Below are 23664 nucleotides of genomic sequence, written 5' to 3' on the forward strand. Positions count from 1 at the left end.
GAGCATTTGCTAAAAGAAGTCTGTGACAGAGCAGAGTTCCTATGAATTGTGCTGTCTTTAGTCATTTGTTTTGACAGTGCAGAAATGTATAGGTTTAATAACATCCCTCCTGGCTTTGCCCAAAGAAGGGCTTAGTTATGTGCATGCAATGGATTATGCCTGATAGCAAGTGTCTCTCAGCAGGAAGCTCTATGTGCAGAAATTGCCTTACACAGTCTTTTAATAATTCATCGTGCATAACGTATTAACTTCCATACTGCTTGATACTGACAAGGTGCTGAATTTGGAGACACTGACTTAGTAACATAAGAATACCATTTGATTGTGAAATACTTAAAATGATCTTACATTAAGAGCCAACTTAAAATGAACCTATCACTTTCTCCAGCAGAGGTGCAGGATAATAAAGCCCACTCTCCCAATGGGGTAAACAATAGTTGTTTTTGCATTAAACGAGAAGGAATTTTTTTTTTTGCACTTGGGGGTGCCAAATGTTAGGCACCCCCAAGTTATTGTATTTAATTACCTGAAGCCCCAGGCCAGTGCTCCTATCAGCAGAAAACTGCACTGGCCCAGGGTTATTCCAGTGAACACCACGGAACAATCCTTCTGCAGATCTGATTATGCTGCGTATCGTTTAACCTCCTTAATTTGCAGCTGTGATCATTGGAAAAGGGGATGGTCGAGACAGAGGAGTGGGCCTGGAAAGGCAGGGCCCATGAAGATTGCATTGGCGTCTATAATGAATAAAGGTAATGGCCCTTACTAACAGTAAATATCTGTGTGCTTGATGTGTGCACCCTACCATTATATGGTGCAACAGAATATGTTTATAACATTTTTATTATTATATTCTTTATCAATAAACATGAATTAAGGCAAAGTGCTGTGGGTGATTGCAATGAACTATGGGAAAGACATCATGGGGCAAATTCACTAAGGCGCGAAGCGCCGAACGCTAGCGTTAATTCGCTAGCGTTTGGCATTTTCGCTACTGCGCAAATTCAGTAACGAACGCTGGCGTAGTTTCGCTAGTGTTACTTCGCAACCTTACGCCAGGCGAATCTTCGCTAGCGACGAAACTACGCAAATTCACTAACTTGCGCAGTGTAGCGAACGCTACCTTTTACGCTAGACATCCTTCGCCACCTCAGACCTGGCGAAGCGCAATAGAGTAGATAAAGATTGTTTCAAAAAAAGTCAAAATTTTTTCTAAGTCCCAAAAAACGCTGGCGTGTTTTCTACATGATGGCTGATAGGCTGAAAAAGATCGAAAATTTTTTGGGGCTCCCCTTCCTCCCCCCTACATTTCCTGACTCATGGCAACTTACCTAGACAGTGGGCACATGTGTAGGGCAAAATAAAATTTTTATTTGCAGATTTGAAGGTTTTCTAGGCATTTGTAGTGCAGATACGTGTTCCTCCATTGAAATTTGAATTTCGCGCCGTATGCAAATTAGCCTTCGCTAGCTTCGCAGCTTCACTTTATATAGTGAAACAGCGCTAGCGCAACTCCGCAACCTTACGCTACCCCTGTGCGCAACTTCGGATTTTAGTGAATTTGCGAAGCGCTGGCGAAACTACGCCTGGCGAAGTGCGGCGAAGTTGCGCCTGGCGCAACTTCGCATCTTAGTGAATTTGCCCCCATGTGCTTGGCTGAAATGTGCTTGAATCTGTTTGATTTTAGATTCCTGATATTTTAACACTGCGGTGTGGAATGTTAGAAACATAGACATTAACCTGCCTTCCTGAAGGCAGTGCTGTCCAACTATCAGGTATAACTATATATGGCCATGCCTTTCATTCGCATTCATGGGCAGTTTGTACCAATGGTTTATGCAGAAATAGTAAAATGACAAAATATGACAGTCAGCCATCCAGGGCATTTTAATTATACATAAAGGAAATTCTCCTTCATCAATAGATTTTAGCTGTAAGAGGCAGCAAATTACTCTGAACACACTGCAGGCACCATCTCTGGAACATATGTCTTTAGATAAGAAAGGAATTCTGTGCATCCAGCTGCCAACTCCGACCCATCTCATGTGTCCTCTCCCATCATTTAGGGAACAACACAGGAAAAGTTGGACCGCACTGCCTCCAGGGGTATAATAATGAGAACAGAGCCACTTTCCCTCCATTCCGATCATTATTCCCAGCTGTCGGTCTTACTAACAATGTGTATTGCTATTATCCCTTTTTTAAAACAAAAAACGTAAAAAGAAAAGGTAAAACATGCTTCAATTCAATATTTATATGCATGTATGCAATTGTATTTGTGTAAAAAAGATATCTGTCATGTGCAGCGTTTCTAGGCTTTTATTTATTGGTAGCAATGTAGAGGTCAGAATGCCCTTCCCGCCTGCAGCTAGCTCCCAGTCATTTAAATGAAAATAATAAGCATTATACAGACTATAGCAAACACTGGAAGTCAGTCGAGGATGGTTTGAGATGATTCCATAGCTCCAGAATATGCCAAAGGCAGAGCATTTCTCATTCAAATGAATAGGAAGCAGCTTTTGGAATTCAACTGTTACATGCTATACACACTCTCTCTTAAAGGAACAGTGACACCAAAAAGTGAATTGTGTTTTAATGTAATGAAAATATCACTTAGTGTTGCTCTGTACTGGTAAAACTGATCTGTTTGCTTCAGAAACACAATTATACTTCATATAAACAAGCTGCTGTGCAGTAATGGCAGGAATTGAAAAAAGTCTATATGACACAATTTAAATAGTGGATAACAGATAGAGCTTATCTGCTATCTGCTGTGTAACCTGAGCCTTTTCCCCATTGCTACACAGCAGCTTATATATATACACAAAAGTAATGTTTCTGAAGCAAACACAGCAGTTTTACCAGTGCAGGGCAACCCTGCATTATATTTTTATTAATTTTAAACACTTTCACTTTTTTGATGTTACTGCTCCTTTAAGGGACAAAGAAAGTAAAAATCACCGGTGGTGAGGGGGTGTAAAAGTTAGACACCAGCCTCTGGGTCCACCCCACCCTGGATCCTTCACAGAGGTTGGTGCATGTGTGTTGGGCAGGTTTGCATTTGTGGGTGGTACAGTGAATGTCATTGGCACGGTACGGAAGGTGGTGACAGGTATCATGGTGCTAGTCATCAGTAGGGATGCACCAAATCCACTATTTGGGATTCGGTGAATCCCCGAATCCTTGGTGAAAGATTCGGCCGAATACTAAAACCGAATACTAATTTGCATATGCAAATTAGGGGCAGGAAAGGAAAAAGTGGAAAAATTATTCTTTTGTGACAAAAAGTCACATGATTTCCCTATCTGCCCCTAATTTACATATGCAAATTATGATTCGGATTTGGTTCGGCCAGGCACAAGGATTTGGCCGAATCCGAATCCTGCTGAAAAAGGCCGAATCCTTGCCAAATCCTGAATCAAATCCTGGTTTCGGTGCATCACTAGTCAGCAGTGGTAGGTCCTTCAGTGACCCAAAGCAGTGTCATAACGAATGGGACTTGCTCCCCTCCCACCAGGCCTAGGCCACCACCTGCAACCAGTGGAAATTGTGGGTAAGCCATTATTTCCTGTGCATCGTGGGTAGCCAGGGCCGCCATCAGGGGGGAGAGTTGTAGGGGGCCCGAGGGTAAGGGCCATGCCACACTTTCTTGATTAGCCGGGCCCCCTGCTTTCTGAGAGCTGCTGACTTCGGGAAGGCAGGGCAGGAGCACAGGGGGAGGTATCTTCTGTCCATTACTTTCCCTTATTGGTCACAGAGTTTAAGTCCTGGCTGAGCTGCTCAGGGATTGGATAGCTGAGGTTTGAACTTCCCCTCCAGCTCATCCAATCACCATGCAGCTTTACCGGGACTTGAAACTTTGTGACCAATAAGGGAAGAAAATGCTGTCACTGGAAGAACATGCAGCCACCTGTGCTTCCCTCCTCCCTTCTGAAGTCTGCAGCTCAGTTACAGCAGGTGGGCCACACTAATGAAGTAAGTGCAACATGGCAGGGCCCCCCTAAAGTTAACCCTTTGTGGTCCGAGCCACCAATATTTTTTAATGGGGGGCCCTGACCACAAATATTTTTTTATGGGGGGCCCTGACCACAAATGTTTTTTTATGGGGGGCCCTGACCACCAATATTTTTTATTAACATGTGGGAACCCTAACGACCTATATATTTTTTTTACTGTGTGGTGGGGGGTGGACCTGTGGGGTGGGGAGGGCAGACTTGTAGGTGGGGCTTGTAGTGGGCGCAGCCCATGGGGCCCAGGAAATCTTGTCGTATGGGGCCCTGCGATTTCTGATTATGGCCCTGTGGGTAGCACACAGAGGTGCTTCGCCAATGAGGCGAGTTTAGGCAGTCGCCTCAGAGGGCAGCACCCCACTAGGTACCAGGGGCAGCAAAAATGCTGCTCCTGGTACTTTAAGAGCCGAATTTCCTGTTTGCAAACCGGAAATTCGGCTCTTCTAGCGCAGAGAGCGCAGTTAGGCTCTCTGCGCTAGTGCACTGGCCCTCTCTGCTGCCCTGGTGGACCCCCCGGACCCTCTCAGGCGCAAAAAGTGCTGCTGCCTCGGGTGGCGGAGGGGCCAGGATTGCCCCTGGTAGCACACAGACCCCCTCTACAGAGGAAGCAGACCTGGGCCTGTCTACCTGCAACTACGGGGTTTGCTTCTTCTGTATTTACACCACTGAGCCAAAAAGTGCCCATGGGCACTGCACCAATGAGGCAAGTTTAAAAATTTTCCTCAGACGGCAGCACCCAGCCAAGTGTCTAAATCCAACATCTGCCTTTCTAGTGCAAGAGAAATCAATTGCGCTCTCTGCTCCCTACCCCCAGACCCCACTCCGGGCAGGAAAGGTAAGAACTCAGCTCTTGCCTCAAAAACACCACTGAGACTGTCTACTCTAAAACTGAAAAACCAAACAGCGGGGTGCCAATGTTTTTTTTTTTAAACTGACAGTTTTTATTGAGTAGCATAGCAGTATCATCACAGTTGAGAGGGTATCCGCGACATGCGGTATCCCACTCTCAATATTGGCATATTAATACAAGAACATTGGTTGAGGAGGAAAAGCAGAATAGAAAGAGAGGAGATAAAAGAAAAAAGAGAAAAGAGAGGGACGGGGAATAAAGAGAGGTAGACGAAAAGTGCGTGTTACCTGGTAGAGCAGTAGGAATGGCTAAAAGAGAAATAAATAAATATGGCGGTGGGGCACTATGTACTGGTGCCAATGTTTTTTAATCTGCTCTTTGCATTAGATGATACGTTTCTCAGCAACTGTGGAATATTTTTTCTTTCAAACATTTTTATTTAATTTTTACAATAGATAATGACAGAAACAGTACAAAGAGATTACAATCAGACATTGAAACATCAGATGAACATACATAAAAGTACATGTTCACTCTCATTAGCAACTATTGTATCAATTCTTACAGTTACCTCTAAACTCAGGGATTCTGCTCAGCAGGGACAAAGATAAATATAATTTAGATATGATTTAGAAGAGTTTCAGGGTCTGTAGCACCCCCCTCCACCCCCAGCTGCTTTAGAAAGACATAAGAAGATGAAAATAAAACTTTAAACATCAATATTAGAAAAACTGTCACAAATATAAAGTAGACAGTTATTGAAAAAAGGCAAAAATATCAGGTATTATTAAATGTTCAGCTGGGTTACTAGACCTTTATTAGATTATCCTAAATATCCCAACCAGGCCCAACTGTCTAGCATTAATATCCCTTCCTATCAAACCATTGTAGAAGCAAAACTACATAACACTAATGTTCCCACATTACAAAAAATGGTTGGTAAGGCCAAGTAAGCTCTGAATTATGCATACATTATTGCTGTGCGGGCCGGGCTGAAACCCGCGGGTCAGGTTGGTTTGGGCCGGCTCCTGCACAAAATCTTCGGGTGGCAGGCGGGTCTGGGTTGGGCTCTTTCATGCTCTCCCTGCGGCAAATTAGCAATGCCGGCTTCCAGCACTCAGGTCTATAAATAGAGGGAGAATGGTGGGCCGTGTGCGGGTTGGGAGGGGGCAGGTTAGGGTCGGGTGCGGGTCTGGGTCGAATTTCTTGACCCGCACACCACTAGCATTCATATAAAATTTCCTTTTCACCTTATTTTTGTTCTGTGTGCTGGTGACATACATATACAGCTTAGAGGAACTAATAGCAAGTAGCAGTCATAATGATCATATTCACACACATTCATTTTTCTATTTACTGTCTCGGCAATTGTATGTAATTGAGGTTTGACTGCCCAAAAAGAGGCACTAATGCCAAATAATAGTTACTGTAAACGAATGCATTGATATGGATATTGTACCTAAGATGATGAGAAAATTATGCTCTTTGGGTTTATTCCAAATATTTATCTTAAGTACAGAGTTGATTCTGTACTTCTCTCATACTCCTACATTCTGTAAAACCACAACAGCTACATTTATGCATTCTTCAGTAACTGACTAACCCCAAAGGCTGATACGAAAGAAGTATTAGCAGTCACAAAAATATTCTTTTTCTACTTTAGAAATTAATTTTTTTTTATTCTAAACGCTATAAAAAGTTTGACATTCCTGTGTCCTTTAACTGCAATCTATTATTAACACTTACGGGAAACATTTGATTGTGATGTTTATATACCCCGTATTTCTCAGGAAAAATGGCTGCAATATTCTCCAGCTGTGATAATATACAAACTGACAGCAGATATGATTAACACAAACCTACAGCAATGCTTTACATAAGCTGGCAACACTTAGGAAATCAACATAAACCACAGCACCAAGGGATCAACGAAAGCCCAGAAGAGACCGATACCAAACAATACAACCAAGGTATTCTACACAAAACTACATACACAGCTTCATTTCTTAAGGGATCTACTGAAACCTACAGGAATAAATGGATATAAATAAAACAAAAATAGAGATGTGATCCTTAAAATCCTAGAGCACCAAGGTGCCTACATTTAAAAAAAAACTACTTAATGAAGGAATGTACATAAACCTACATAAAGTGGGACAAACTTACACAAACCTACAAAAATAGAGATGTGATCCATAAAATCCTAGAGCACCAAGGTATTTTACATAATCATACATTAAAAAAAGTGACTTTAGTGTAGGGTATACATGAACATGAACAGTACAAAGTTAGTGAGCCGAAGATCCATACAAACCTGGGGTACCAAAATGATCTACACAAACCTAGGATGTGATTCATACAATCTTAGAGCATCAATGTGTTCTATTCAAATCCAACTAATATTAAATGGATGTAAACAAACCTACAAACCTAAACACAGACATCATCAATACAAATCTTGAGCACCAAAGTGTTATAAACAAACCTTCAATAAACAAACCTTCATTACTGGAAGTACCCAAACCCAGAAACCCAAAAAAACTAAATGAATGGCGTAGCAGACTGAGGTGCCACAGGTTGACCCGCAGGGTCTGATTAGCCTCAGATGGCTAATCAGTAGTCCTTCCAGCCTGGTTAGTCTCTCAGGGGCTCCGTCAGAGAGAGGTCTGGGATCCCGACTCAAAGCAACCTATGTGCCTGTGCACACACAGCCACACATTGTGGAGGTCTAACTTTGCTGCCTTTAAGTAGTTATTGAACTCTTATTGCTGAAAGACAAACTGCCTTTATTTTGCAGCCTGTTGTCTTTTACTGCCCTGACACTTACTCTGTGGGAACCAGCAATAGGTGGACACAAACCTACAGCACAGAAGTGATCCATACAAATCTGGGGTGCCAAAGTGCTCCACACAAACCTACAGTACAGAAGTCATCAGCCCAGTGGTGTAACTATAGAGGAAGCAGACCCTGCAGTAGCAGGGGGGGCCTGGGGGAAAAGGGGGCCTGGACTGCTGGATCTGCTTCCTCTATAGCTAACAAGAAAACCTCCCCTTTCCAAGCCACTCTCTTATCTGCGGCGGGGAAATGGAGTGCTAGTCAGCACAGGTTGGGGAGTGGGCAGAGTCGAGGCATGAAGTGGGTGGAGTCAGGATGAGAAGTGGGCAGAGATGGGAAGTGGGAGGAAGGATGGGGATCAGAATGTGCTGGGCCCCTCTGAAGGTTTTTTTGCAGGGGGTATATCTGTCTCTGATATCTGTCTCTGTGATTATCTGTCTGTGATTACAGGGAATAGCCCCCCACCCACTTAGGCTCACAGTGTCACACAGCCCCTACCTCACCTTGTCCCATTGTGAAGTGGTGGATTCTGGGACCCGACTGGGAGTGCACATTCGTAAATTGATGCTTGTGCGCAAGCACAAATTAATGTATGCACTGAAGCGTGAATCACCAAGGAGAGAGGGGACCGGACTAGGGGTAAAAGGCAGATAAGGTACGTGCCTGACACCACAGCTCTGTGCCCTAGACATGTGCCTACTCTGCCCACCCCTAGTTCTGGCCCAGCTTGAAGTCCCTCTGCTATTCTGTTTCCATAATGTGCGGTAGGCACACAGGTTCTCTGGAAGGCAGAGGTAGCAAAAGAATATTACATTTCCCCTATGTATTGCATATATTATGTATCCACCCTCCATCTTTCTGCATTGCATACATTCTTTTATTGGAATGCTCATTACAAAGCTGCAGGGTGAATGTGGCAGGTGGATTAAGTATCTTATTCCTAACGCTGCAGGATATGAACAAAGATACTGTTCGTATAATTATCCAATACATAATATTTTCCCCCACTTTGGGGATCATCAAATCTCCCCTCTTGCCGGAGCTGTATTCACAAACCGTATGAGTTGAGATGATTCATAGAATTTCAATGATGACCTTCATATAAACTGTAACATATGGTATCTTTCTGTGGCATTTACTGAATGTGAAGCATGCAAAAGAGACTGTTATTTTGTTATAGCTGAGTCTATTCTTAACAATAGCAACCTTTCATTTCGTCTTTATTTTATGAGATTTTGAACTATTAGCCTACCTCTCCAGTCAGCAACTGGATCTTACTGACCCCAGTAAGAATCCCTGCAAATGTGGAGTTGTGCATCCCTTCACAAAATATATTAACATTAAAATGTTTATGGTAATGTTTTAAAATGTCATGCCATTGTTTTTATTGCAGCGCATTCTCCAAGTCTGCTTGACATAAGCTGTCATATTGATTTTTCTTGTTTATGTAAAATCAAATAAATATATTTTAAATCTAAAACTTTTATGGTATTGCTATTCTTATTGTTGCGTATATTCCTATGCAGGCTGGCCTTCAATTCATCCTATATTCTGACTTCTGCACTCGGTTACTATGAGGCAAGTTAAAAACTGTCCTCAGGCAGCAGCAGCTACCAGGGGCGGCAAAAAGTCACTCATAGTAACTTTAAGAGCCGAATTTCAGGTCATTTCCTCGTAAACCTAATCATATGATCACAGCCTGCTAGTAGGGTTGCCAACACCTGCCAAGGCCGGGCTGGTCTTAGAAATTTACCAGCAATGTAGTTGCCTGTAAATTCGTAATAACCTTAGAAAAAAGACCTTGGCCAGCGCCTAATTTACTTAGAACTTACCTTTTCTTCAGCCTTCTGCCCATTGGGCAATGTGGCTCTGCCCCCTTTTTGCGGCACTGGACATGGCCCTACCCCTTTTTGCTTCATGGAACGCCCCTTTTGTTCCCCTTTTGAGAAAAGGAGGAAACCCTACCTGCTACCCAAGGCATATTCCCTACCCACTGACAGTTTCTCTGTCCTGAGCACAGGGCTGGATTTCAGTGGCGGGCGCCCCCTAGGCCACATGGTTCTAACGCACGTTGCCCACACCACTCTAGTGAAAGCAGGCACACTGAGGCACTGGGGAGCTGCGCATCCCTAGTGCTCCTCAGCAAGCAGCTGGGCGGCATGCCACCCCTACTAACTTGCCGCCCTAGGCCCGGACCTTTGTGGCCTCGCCACAAATCTGGGCCTGTCTGAGCATTCACCAAGGATGAGCCCAGAGCCCTTTGTCCTGTTCTACCTAGTTGCTCTTTTGTCATAAGTAGTGGCATAATTATAGAGGATGCTTCCTCAATAGCCACTCTACTACAGCTTGTAAATTCTACTACAGCTTGAAAATTCAGTGGACTGAATAAGCACGCGCCTGAACACACGTAAGCAGATGGTAGGTGGACATGTTGCATGTACCGAAGTAATCAAGAGACAGAAACAGTGAATGTCCTACCACGGCCTGAGGTGTTCAGCAAGTGCATGGCTGAGCCCCTTGAAAAAAATTTTTCGGGTGAGATCTGGATGACTGTAGTTACACCACTGTAAATAAGACTAATATTTTATTTTATCTTCTGGGCTGAGCTTTATAGTCCTATAGGCTTTCTGATGGTGGCCCTAGTTAGACAGGATGGATGCCCCTTTGATTGATGGAGCACTATATGCACTATATACCTAGCTTGCTTTATTTGCTGCATAAACCAGAAAATCAGGAGCCGCCTCAGGAGGCAATAGGCATAGAATAGCCCCGTCTGCACTGCTGTTATGGTAATTAAGCCCTAGCAACCAGACAGAACTCCCAGTTCCCACAGTGCAAAGAACAGTGCTTTGAATAGGTAGAATTGCCCTTAGAGTGTTGGGTGGTGAAATATGGAGGCAAAACTGTGGTGGATCTGCAGTGGGGAAAAAAAGCTGCAATTCTTTAAATGGAAGCTCATGAGACCTATTGCTCTTGGGGCTAGGTGTTGCTGACTGCCAGTGGGAAGGGTGGGGTCTCTCTAGTTGATTGTTTCCAACACCCTCCCCTAGGCTCAAGTCAGGTATAAGAGGGGAGGAGATTTAAGGAGAAACAGACCCTTAATAAAAAAAAACCCTCCCCCCTACCCTACAATAAAAACCTCCCTCCCCCCCCCCGGGCAAATGCCCCTAACGCTTTACTTACCCCTCCTTGCAGATTCTGTCCAGCGCAGTTTGCAGGCGCCATCTTTTTCTCTTCAGTAATCTTTGGAATGAGACCAGCGAAGCAGCACATGTGCAGTTGGAGTAATTTTGTGTGCCGCGACAGATGCGCATGCCCTTAAACTCACGAAAATTGCAACAGTCTCATTTCGAAGATTATCGAAGTGGCTGAAGATGGTGCCCGTGAACCCTATATTCTAATGGGTGATTTCCTCAACATTATCAACTTGACATCTCTCTTCAGTGCACCCCATGGTGGTCCATACCGCAGGTTTCCATGCAAGCCTAATATGATCAAAGCCTGCTAGCCTAGACATAGCCCCTACACTCTGGCACTTTCTCTGTCTTGAGCAGACACCAAGAATGAGCCCAGAACCCTTTTCCCTGCTCTCCCTGGTTGCTCTTTTCTCAGTGCATAACAAGTACATTACTATAGAGGAAGCAGACCCTGCGGTAAGTGCAAACTGCAAAGTACAAAGCACAAAATGTTTCCAGAGGCACCTGAGGTTCTAAAGCTTCAGCCAATTCTAGTCAGAAGAGGTAGAAGGGGTACGCACCCATGCACTGAAAATACCTTTGCTTTGGGCTGTATTGGGCACAGCTCAGAGTGTTATAGGGGGCATGACTAGCGCATGAATGAATGTGGTCAAACATAACCAGATGCGGCCAAAACACACCTGATAAATAGGCCAACATGGTTCTGGGGAAGACACTAGGGAAGATACTAGAGTTACAGGAATATGGCCTCTGTGTGAGGACAGGTGCCTGCTACCTACATGGAATCATCTGCCAAGAAGAGATATTCTGGGGTCGGTAGTGGTACCTGGGATGTGTTTTTTGGAAGTTATTTTGAGCCAGGACTTCAACTGTTCCTTTAAAGGCAATTGCACGCAGTATGTTTCTGGCTACCACAAGCAAAAAAATGTCCCTTGTGTCCGTTTCATTGGCTAAAATGCAAAACGGCAGTGGTGAAACATATGTGGCTCGAAGTTGCCTGAAATTTCCTCCCAAGAAAAAAATAGCCATGCCGTCTATGTTTTCCCACTAACAATTATTATCTCAGCTGATGGGAAAGAAACATGGGATGCTTAGAAACATGCAGTTTGAGCAATTTTGGTGTGGGTGACAAAACATCCTGTGTGCCATCCCACCTTGTGTTAAATTGTGGGGCTATCACTTTAAAAAAAAAAAAGTGAGCCTTTTTTAATGGAAAACAACATTACTAACTAATAAAGACATATATTTCATGTCTGCAATAGAGGGGCGCAGAAGATATCATGCATTTAGATTAGAGTAGACTTTAGCCCAAATAAGGTCTAAATGTTGTTGTTTTGCCCAACCAACAGGAAAGGAGTTAAACGTCCCCCTCTCCTGTGATCTGTTATAGCACTGTGAGTAAAGTTCTCCCTTCTTCACCAGTCCCACCCCTTGAGGGTGTGCTCCAAATGTATAAAAGGAAAGGGCTATAGTTAGGAATATGATCCCATTACAGACTGGGAGATCACTGCTGGAAACGGGACCATGGCAGAAGGTAGTGTAACGAGACTTCTATATCCACAGCCAGGGGGTTCTGAGACTGGTATGTCCATAGCCAGGGGTACTGAAACTTGTGCAACAGATGCACCAACCACTATGTGGGCACAAACTGGGCAGGTACAGATAAATTTCAAAATAATGACTAAAAGTGCTGCTGCAGCCTTTGCACGTAAAGCATTAGAATGCTGAATGAATGTGTGTGTGTATATGTAATAGCTATGTGTTTTTATCACCACACTTATTATTGGCACCCATGTGCACCTTTGGGTGCCAATGAAAAGTTCAGTTCCTGAGTGCAAGAGTTGCCAAGGCGACATCACTGAGATGCCCATGTGGAAGGGGCAAAGCTAAGAGAAGCTGAGGTCCTTTATGTAAGGTCTCCCCCAGGGCAGCTGGTAAATGCTGGGTTCTTTTGCACAGACACACACTGCAGAGCTTTACTTAGAAATGACTTTCCTGAGGGCCCTATTATTTATAAAAACTACTTGCAATCTTATCCGGCCAGTATTGGACAAGTTGTGGTCACAGAATGTGGTGAGTCTGGCTGAAACTTATTTGACTCACTATTTTATTCACAGCTCCCTGCATGGAACCATCTAGCCTTACTATACAAATTGTCCCACAGTTACAGTTCCCTCCTCGACTCTGTTACACATTACTATACACACCATCGCACGACTGTCTCACACTTACACCTCCTTCTCTTTCCTGCACTTTCCTGCCTTACTACACACTCTGTCCATAAATGACACCAGAGTACAGACAGCTTGGCTTTGCTTACTAACACTCAGTGCACAAATATGCATTTTTTAGTTATTCATATGCTCATACCAAAATAAGAAAACTATAATGAATTTTAGTTAGCCCCCCTTAACAGCTATTTTTTTACAACTCATTTTATTTGATTTTTTGAAGACATAGTATTAAACAGTAATAAAGACTTATTATCTTTAAGATAAGTTACAAAGTATACCTGTGAATAATAACAAATAGTAATAACAAATAATAAAGCAAAAATAAACAAAAATGTAATTCAAAGATGAAAAAAAAAATTTGAATTCAAAGACAAAAAAAAAACAAGGTTAGATCCCCTTAACAGCTATTCATACTCATTGATACCTGGAAAAGACTGGTGAACTACATGTTAATTGCTGAATAATTGGATAGTTCTATTTCTATAACATTAGAACTGTATTATTATGCATGCGTTGTGGTGCAAGATGGGCTTCTTAGCCTCATTCAGTAATATTCTATATATATTTTATCAGCCAGCCTGTATTTTGTTATGTTTGCTGCAGATTGGATGGTTCCTTTAACCCATTAAGTACTTCAAAGGGGAACAAAAATGTGCTGACGTGCCAAGTAAAGAACTGAAGGTTGAAAGAGGTGAAATCAGGATTTGTGGCGATATGATTTTATTTTAGTGCGTATACATTGTGTGCATAGTATAGAATGCTATCATATTACTGCTGCTTCCTTTCCTAACTTGCCCCAAGCCAACAATGGACTATTCACCCCTCCAGCACACAAGGAATGAAAGAGTCACACAAACACCAGAATAAGAGAGCGAGGGAACACTTGTACATTCCCAGGTTATTGCATAGCATGTGACATAGAAAATAAACAATAAAGATAATCATTTTCTGCTCTCTCCATATATCACCCCCTCCCCATGAGGCCAGCTGACTGTGTAACCTAATGGAGGTACAGTCAGGAGATTCTTTCCTAATGCCAAACTGGCATGCTAATAACTGGCACTTTGCATTAAAAAAGCTAATAATGCACACAACATTTTTAGCATTCAAATGCTGTTCATAAACAGACATGAATAATAACATGCTCCTCTATAAATATGCAAAGTAAAGAGGAACGGCCAGTATGGGGCTGTGGACCTTTATGTGCTGCACTCCCACATACAACTGATTTGCACCTATTGAACAGCACACTAATCTGGGCACTTTACTGTAATTATCTCATGGCAGAAATTATACCATTTGTACCCGTACCGAAGTCAGCAAAAACACAAACATAACTTGGCTGTGATTGAACAGTGCAGATGCTGATTTGTGTCTGCTGGTAAGTTGCACTCAAGGTATGTTTTTTTTGCACGCTGATGTTATTCCACTGGGAATTCTGGGAAATAACACTGTATTAAGAGTAAAAAAAACATGTCTGTAACCCATTCTACTTATCTTTATATATATATATATATATATATATATATATATATATATACAGCTTGTAAGACTGTTGCACACACTTCAAAGGAGGATCATGCCCTGGTGCCAACAGAATATGTATATATAAATTCTGTAAAAAGAAAGCTGTTGCACGCAGGGCCGCCATTAGAAATCACGGGGCCCCGTACAACAAAATTTTTGGGGCCCCCTGGGCCCCGCCCACACTGACGACCAAGCTCCGCCCCATATCCCGCCCACATCGCAGTTAAAAGACCACACAGACATCATCGCTAAAAAAGTAACCCCCCCCCACACAAGTTGTAAAAAGCTATTGATGGTCAGGGCCCCCTTATAAAAAAAATTGGGGCCCCAAAAAAAAAAAATTAAAATTTTTTTTTTTTAAAAACATTGGTGGCAGGGGCCCCCTGTTAAAAAAAACTTGGGGCCCCAACAAAAAAAAATGTAAAAAAAACTAAAAAATAAACAAACATTGGTGGCAGGGGCCCCCTTCTAAGTTAAAAACAAATTGGGGCCCCAAAAAAAAATTTGAAAAAAAATTAATTTTTTTTTGAAAAAAAAAAAAACATTGGCGGCAGGGGCCCCCTTATAAGTTAAAAACAAATTGGGGCCCCAAAAAAAAATTTGAAAAAAAATTAATTTTTTTTTGAAAAAAAAAAAAAACATTGGCGGCAGGGGCCCCCTTATAAGTTAAAAACAAATTGGGGCCCCAAAAAAAAATTTGAAAAAAAATTAATTTTTTTTTGAAAAAAAAAAAAAACATTGGCGGCAGGGGCCCCCTTATAAGTTAAAAACAAATTGGGGCCCCAAAAAAAAAATTTGGAGAAAAAAAAATTTTTTTGAAAAAAAAAAAATGGTGGCAGGGGCCCCCTTACAAGTTAAAAACAAATTGGGGGCCCCAAAAAAAATTTAAAAAAAAAATAATTTTTTTTTGAAAAAAAAAAAAACTGGTGGCAGAGGCCCCCTTACAAGTTAAAAAAATTTGGGGCCACCAAAAAGAAAATTAATTTTTTTTTTAAAAAAAAAACCCAAAAAAAAACAATGGTGGCAAGGGGCCCCTTACGAGTTAAAAAAAAAATTGGGGCCCCAAAAACAAAAGTTTTAAAAAAAAGATTGGTGGCAGGGGCCTATAGAATATTAAAATAATACATTGGTGGCCAGGGGATTAAAAAAAAAAAAAACACAAACTGGTGTTCAGTAGAATTGAACTCATGGCTTCAGTACTTCAACTTCGCCTCCTTTCGTGACTTCGGGTCTTTTCACCGCTTCAGGACTTCGGCTTCGGCTGTTTTCGTGACTTCGGGTCTTTGCGCTGCTTCAGGACTTCGGCTGTTTTCGTGACTTCGGGTCTTTTCGGCGCTTCGTGACTTCGGGACTTCGGCTTTTTCCGTGACTTCGGGTCTTTTCGTCGCATCGGCTTCGGCTTTTCGGCACTTCCGCATTCGGCACTGAAGAGGCAAGACGTACGGCTCGGGCGCTCGTAAGGGGGGCCCGGATCTTCAAAAAAATGCAGCGCTGCCGGGCCCCCCTTCATGCCCGGGCCCGGTACGCTTGTCCCCCCTGTCCCCCCCTGATGGCGGCCCTGGTTGCACGCAAGGGACTTTTGTCTGAAGGTAAAAATTTAAGTTTTATTTAGATCGACGTTTCGACCCTCACGGGGCCTTTATCAAGATCTTGATAAAGGCCCCGTGAGGGTCGAAACGTCGATCTAAATAAAACTTAAATTTTTACCTTCAGACAAAAGTCCCTTGCGTGCAACAGCTTTCTTTTTACAGAATTTATATATATATATATATATATATATATATATATATATATATATATATATACATATATATATTTACTATCCATGTCATGCTTACATCGGATGTGCAGAAGAGAGTAGAACTTAATGTGAAATTACGGATACAAACTACCTGTATCCGACTATCAGATGAAAACGCTGTGTGCTGCACACGAGGTATAGGGTTCACAATGGAGTACTGACTTTGTAGTTTTATATCTACTTGTGAAAAATTTCTTACTCCCAAAGATAAAGGGGGCCAATCAGTGATTAGCTTTTTAAAGCCAGCTGCAAGTAGAACAATGAAAGCAGCAATCTAATTGCCATGTGTTACTGCCCATGGGCAAATGTGCCCAGTGTTGATAAATGACACCCATTGTGTGCACAGGTTGGCCTGTTCAGTGTCGAACTGGAACACCAGGGGCTCACCCAAAAACCTTAGGTCAGGGGCCCACGCTATTATTCTTCCTTTCCTTGCTCAACCTCTATTCTCCTAGTCTCTTTTCTTTACATACTATAATCTATTATTCCATCTATTTAGTTTCTTTGTTCTCATAGAAATAAGGAATGGCCATAAAATAGGCCAAATGTTTAGCAGCGTGAGGACCCAATACACCTGGGCCAACCAGGAGTTTTTACTGTTATCCTGGTGGGCACTGGGCCTGGTGCAATGGCACTATTATCAGTGTCACTGTAACCACTTTCCAGTGCCTTGTTCAATGCTGTGCTCCCCTAAGTCATTTTTTTTTGGTATCCTGCTTGTCCCTAGAGAAGCCTCTTCCCCTGCTCCCCCAGCCTCAATGAAAGAGGAACGTTTTGATAAAAGAATCTGCCTGCTTCTAAGAAAATGGATTGGAGTTTGAACCCTTCAGTTATCCTTTAGTGTCTAGAACATTATCAAGGGGGATGGTGTGTCAGGTTTCAAATGTTCCATTAAGAGGAATGTTGTAAAGTGCTTTGAAATATCACAGCAGAAAGGAATTTTGGCAGGATTTTGGCAGGGGAGGGATGTATGGGGAGCAGAGGGCTTGGACTGGAGGAGAGGAGAGGAGTGGGGTACTTGAGGACAGATATAGAAGGAATAGAATATTGACATGTGGGGTTAGAATACTAGCACAGAGGGACCACTGGTCTAAAAAGGATAAAGTAGAAAATGGTGGTGCATAAAGTAATGGCAAAGCAGGGAGCATAGGGCTGGCACAGTGGAGAGTAGAGTAAAGCCATAACAGGTAGGAGGAGAAACCACAATAAGGGGCAGTGTTGCAGGCAGCGGACAGAGCGAGGTGCAGAGTGATGTGACAATTAACAGTAATGGATTAAGCAGCACAGTTTTGAGTAGAGGAATAGCACAGGTGGTGCATAAGCCTGGCACATGAGGGAAAAGAGAACCAGCACAGTGGGAAGTAAAGTAGTATAGATTCAGCAAATATAGGAATGTGAACACTTTGCAAAATTGTCTCCTTTTTATTATTAGCCATGAATGTGACCAGTGTGGATGCAACAATTTATGGGAAACATTCCCTATGTCAGGAATGTGCATTTAATGTGTACAAGCCCCTCCCCAATCCAATGTCTTGCACAAACACAATGAACAAGAGTTTAAAGACTATATACAATTAGATCTGTAGAACGAGGAGCAAAGGATTAATGCAATCGGGACTGGCACAGGAGGGATCACATGGGAACATAGTTGTTCTACATCATGGAGTACAGTACATAAAGAATTGGTACAGGGAAGCAAAGGATAGGCACAACTGGAGCAGGAATGGTATAGTAGGGAGGGACAGAAGACTGGCACAGTAGGTAGTACAGGACCATTACAGGGGGTAGAAGAGGACTGGCACAATGGAATATAGAGGGATGACTTAAAAGGACATTATTGTCACTGTAACAGCAAAAGCTAGGAAATAATTCATGTAAAAGGAAATGTGTGAGTGTGTAGAAAGAAAAGTGCCTGTGTGTTGGATTCTGTGGGTGTGACATGTTGTTATTGGCACTGTGCAATGGCATAACTGGAAAACGTAGCATTAACAACCATTCACATTCACAGACTGTCTGTACTCTCAGTAAAAAGTGTGCCCAATACTGTGTTCAGTCCCTTAAAGTGACAATATACTGCTCCTGAGAAGAGACACATTTCCATTTGTTTCCCTTAAGGGGACAGTCATAATTAAAAAAAAATAAAAAAACATCTTACTCCAGGACCCACTAATCTGGAAATGATATTTAAAACAAAGGATTTTTTGGTGGTACAGCTGCCTGAATGTTGAGGCCTGACACATTTTGGTGGTTCACGAAGTTGGGTTGCGAGGATAAGTACGATTTTCAGACCGTGTGTTCAGAGTCCCGACATTTTTCGTCCGGTGGAGATCGGTTGTTTGGTCGATCGGACAGGTGAAAAGATTTCTGTCGGCTGCCGATAATATCTCTGCGTGTATTGCTGATCGTACGATTTTCAGTGAGAGACTGTCACCAGCTTTGGTCGGACATAACTTACGATTGCTGTCAGGGGCAGAACATCGGGTGATCTGTTCTTTTGTACTTTATTTGATCGGAATGGTTAGTGGCAGATCGGGAGATGGGAAAGTCCGATCGTACGATGATTCGTACAATCGGATCTTTGCGTCTATGGCCATCTTAAATCACAGTGCCTCTGAGTGGCTTATATAATGTTGGCCATAGCCTTTAACTAATAAGTGTTTTTGCTTCTGCAGAATTGTATCTGGAGAGCTTTGACCTGGACTGTAGCGGAAATAACCGCAGTCACCGAACAGCAGAAGCCAGCTGCGAGCAATTGATTGTCCGAAGAGGCCAACCCTTTCAGATAACCCTGAACTTTTCCCCAAGGGGTTATGAAGAAGGAGTGGATAAACTGTCGCTCAATGCTATAACAGGTAAAACCTTATTAAGCAGCATTATGATTTGTTATGCAGATATTGCTCCATTCCACTAATAACAGATTATCCCTTGTATGGAATAAAAGCCCAGGACCAGTAACCCATACCAACCAATAAGATGTTTGCTATTAAACAGTTGATCAGTAAATACTACCTGTTGGTTGATTGCTATGGGTTATTTCACCTAGGTAGCCTTTTATTACATAACTCTTTATGAATCTCCTTGTGTTGAACTGATGATCCCAATATCATGGATTAAGCTGGCCATACACTTACCATATACATATTATTTGTGTGTATGGTAGCCCAATGATCCTAACCACTAATGGGCATGCTTATATATTTGATTTATCTTAATCTGCTGAGGCATCATATCTTGCTGAGCATGGTGAATTGGTAGATGTAAAGCCAAGTAAAGAGGATCTTGTTCTGTTTCTGAACAATAAACAGGCAGCCATACCCCTTGTAGGGCATCCATCTATTTGGCCAACACTGGCCCATTTGGTTAGATATCTTTGAGGAATAGCCCAAGTATGGCTGCCTTAAGCATACAGAGTCCGCAATGCATATGGAGCAATATTATGGTAAACTGCAAACTGCTATAGCTAAGGTCACAAACTGACCCCTACATCAGCAATAACTACATTCTACCCTTGTGTATTACTATATGGCACATATGAAATAAAGGAACATTGTAATACAAAGTGCAATATTTGGTACAAGTCTAATTACCTGCAACAGCCAATCAGCAGATAGTTTTTACTGGTCACCTGCTTGAAAGCAAACGCCTGATTGATTGCTTGGACTTTGGCAAATATTACTTTTCATTACATTCCCCTGTAGTTCTAGCTGTTTGGGGGATGTCGTGAGATGCAGTTTGCAATCAAATAATAATGGCAGGGGCTGCTTTACACTCAAGGCTAAATGGATACTAAATATATAATAAAAAAATACCCAGTTGCTAAGGTCAGTGTCCCTATCAAACAGAAAGAAGACCAGAGAGGTTACATTTTTTATATTTTTCATTTGTAAAGAGGATAATGAAAGTGTAATGCACCAACCTGCTATACAGATCCAGTAAATCTTGTGCACAGTGAATGTCAGGTCAGTGAAACCCTTCTGCAAAGTAATTAGCCTCTGGGGAAGAATAGTTTCATTGTGGTTACTGATTGATTTAACCAATGTGTACATTAGGGAACATGGGAAAAAAGATCCTGTCCCTGCCGCTCCCTTTCACTCCTCAATCTTTAGAACAATGTCAGGAAGCACAACAGGGGACACAGCGTACCAAGGTTCTCCGAGGTGAAGCTAAACCTACCTATGATAAGCACAATGCTATTCATTCTTAAAGGAGAACTAAAACCTAAAAATTAATATGGCTACAAATGCCATATTTTATACACTGAACTTATTGCACCAGCCTAACGTTTCAGCTTGTCAATAGCAGCAATGATCCAGGACTCCAAACTTGTCACAGGGGGTCACCATCTTGGAAAGCGTCTGTGACACTCACATGCTCAGTGGGCTCTGAGCAGCTGTTGAGAAGCTAAGCTTAGGGATCGTCACTAATTATCCAGCAGAAAACTAGGTTGGCCTGTAATATAAGCTGATGCTACAGGGCTGATTATTAAATTCTGATGCTAATTGCACTGGTTTCTGTACTGCCATGTAGTAATTATCTGTATTAATTACTAATCAGTCTTATACTGTGACATTTCTATTCTATGTGTACTGTATATTGTGAGTGGATCCGTAAGCTCAGTAAGTGACAGCAGCACAGAGCATGTGCAGTGAATCAGCTACTGGGGCATCTTTGGAGACACAGATGTTTACTGCCAAAGGGCTGTGGTTGCCTCTGGCTGGTACAGAAGCACAAAACATAATGTACAACATTTCTACCTACTTCTTTAGTTAGTCTTTAGTTCTCCTTTAAAGGGAACTCTAACTAAAATTGCCCTCCCAACAATACGAACATTGCATAACATTTGAGTTACTGATGATTTAAAGGGGTAGGCACTGAAATAAGTTGTTTTACTAGTTAGTCTTTCTCACCAGGTCCATGCCCGTCTGAAGAATCAGGCACCAGGAGCCATATCCCTGTCTCAGATGCTCTGCAAGATGGAACATGGAGCGCAGCTGTCAAGAGCACGGATGGAGGCACAGTCATTCTTTCTATCACCTCGCCCCCTGACGCCCGTATTGGCGACTATAACTTCACCTTGGAGACCTCCACTGAATCCCAAGGATCCAGTTTCCAGCTTGGAAGTTTCAAACTGCTTTTTAACCCTTGGTGCCCAGGTAGGCAACAAAGAAGAATGGTATTTATGGGGGGTCAAAGGTATAAAAAAATGTTTTGAAAAACTGCAACTGGTAAGGGGCAGATATAGGAAACATCGACTTCAGTAGACTTGAGGCTCAGAACTTATCTGCTGTTTCCCATTTCAGAGGACTCTGTATACCTGGAGAATGAAGAAGAAAGAAAAGAATATGTGCTATGCCAGCATGGGATCATTTTCCAAGGGACAAAGGACTCAGTTGAACATGTTCCCTGGAATTTTGGACAGGTATGTCATCCTTCAATATATGACAATGTTCAAAGTTCCAAATTTGAAAACCCTTTATTTGACACATGGCTTTATGATCTGCAACAAATACAATGTTTCTGGCCTGCTCCTGGCCCTTTATCAAGTTACTGGTATGTCATCCTTATCCATCCTTTTCTTGATACCATAATCCCCTTCCTTGCAATTGTATTTATTCTGCCAGATAGAAGATGCCTCAAGCAGCTGGCTACTATGCTATGTTAGTGAGTATGGGGTAAAAATGGTACAAAAACATGTATTATTAGTGTGCTGGACCCCTTAAAATTTGATGCCCCATTAAAATTCACTGAAAGAACCTACAATACCCTATGAAAAAAGCATTTGTACCTGCACTTCTTGCTATACATGGAAACTATGCATTAGCCAGTTGCTCCCCTTTTCTTGCTATTAATAGCACTTGCACTGAAGTTCCATCTTTCATTATACCCCTTTAAATTTGATCTATTTCGTCTTACCAAAGTCTCTCTTACTGCTGCTTTCCTTCAACCCTTGTGTCCTTTATCTGCCCAAGCAGTGAGAGCTAGTTTATCAGCTTGTGACCAGCAAGGGGTTCTTTGGTGTTGGTCCCTTGCCATTTGAAGGGAAGGCTTTTATGCCTTTACCATAAAAGGATCTGTGGTCATAAATGTTTGATTCATGGTGTAGAATCTGTTTGGATGAAATAAAAAGCCCATCCTACTTTAGGTTTATTGGGGGGGTCTGTATCTATCCCAAGAATGTTATATTTCTGTAGCAACTTTTGTTCATCTTAGTTGACCATACATCATGCAGCATCATGTTCAGGAGAACTCAATGTATTGCTTCATGTTCAGGAGAACTCTATGTGCAGCATCATGTTCAGGAGAACTCTATGTGCAGCATCATGTTCAGGAGAACTCTATGTGCAGCATCATGTTCAGGAGAACTCTATGTACAGCATCATGTTCAGGAGAACTCTATGTGCAGCATCATGTTCAGGAGAACTCAATGTGCAGCATCATGTTCAGGAGAACTATATGTGCAGCATCATGTTCAGGAGAACTTTATGTGAAGCATCATGTTGAGGAGAACTTTAAGTGCAGCATCATGTTCAGGAGAACTCAATGTGCAGCATCATGTTCAGGAGAACTCAATGTGCAGCATCATGTTCAGGAGAACTCTATGTGCAGCATCATGTTCAGGAGAACTTTGAGTGCAGCATAATGTTCAGGAGAATTCTATGTGCAGCATCATGTTCAGGAGAACTCTATGTGCAGCATCATGTTCAGGAGAACTCTGAGTGCAGCATAATGTTCAGGAGAACTTTGAGTGCAGCATCATGTTCAGGAGAATTCTATGTGCAGCATCATGTTCAGGAGAACTCTAAGTGCAGCATCATATTCAGGAGAACTCTAAGTGCAGCATCATGTTCAGGGGAGCCCTATATGCAACATCATACTCAGGGGAGCCCTATGTGCAACTCCTTCTAGGGAAGTGCACTAGCACTTTATAAGGATTCATTGAATAATTTATGGAAGTTAATCCCTGATTTATTGTATTATTTTTTTCTTCTCCTAAATATTAGTTATAATTTATTGTGTGTTTATAATTAATTGGAATACAATTTGGGTAATCAATTTTATTACATGCTATAATTAATTAAGGGGATATCTTTTTTATCTTGATTAACACTGTCACTTCTCTGATGCAAGTCAGTTCCCTTTAGTTAATTTATTTAATTACACCAGGTGATAGATCTAATTGCTACTTGAAATTGTATTGTTCTGCCTCATG

The 23664-nt window shown here is 42.1% G+C and overlaps 1 protein-coding gene across 2 annotated transcripts in view; it reads left to right on the forward strand.

Moving 5' to 3' along the window:
• Window positions 1–703: 703 nt before the first annotated feature.
• tgm2.S (transglutaminase 2 S homeolog) overlaps window positions 704–23664 on the forward strand; it is a 34878-nt gene continuing 11917 nt past the window's right edge. The window contains exons 1-4 of one of the 2 annotated variants that reach the window (XM_018237277.2): window positions 704–752; window positions 19127–19306; window positions 21365–21607; window positions 21755–21873. In XM_018237277.2, coding sequence (XP_018092766.1) covers window positions 719–752; window positions 19127–19306; window positions 21365–21607; window positions 21755–21873 — 576 coding nt within the window. In that variant the 5' untranslated portion in view covers window positions 704–718. 2 annotated transcript variants of the gene reach the window in all.

The sequence above is a fragment of the Xenopus laevis genome, chromosome 9_10S, assembly GCF_017654675.1.
Source record: "Xenopus laevis strain J_2021 chromosome 9_10S, Xenopus_laevis_v10.1, whole genome shotgun sequence".
Lineage (NCBI taxonomy): Eukaryota > Metazoa > Chordata > Amphibia > Anura > Pipidae > Xenopus > Xenopus laevis.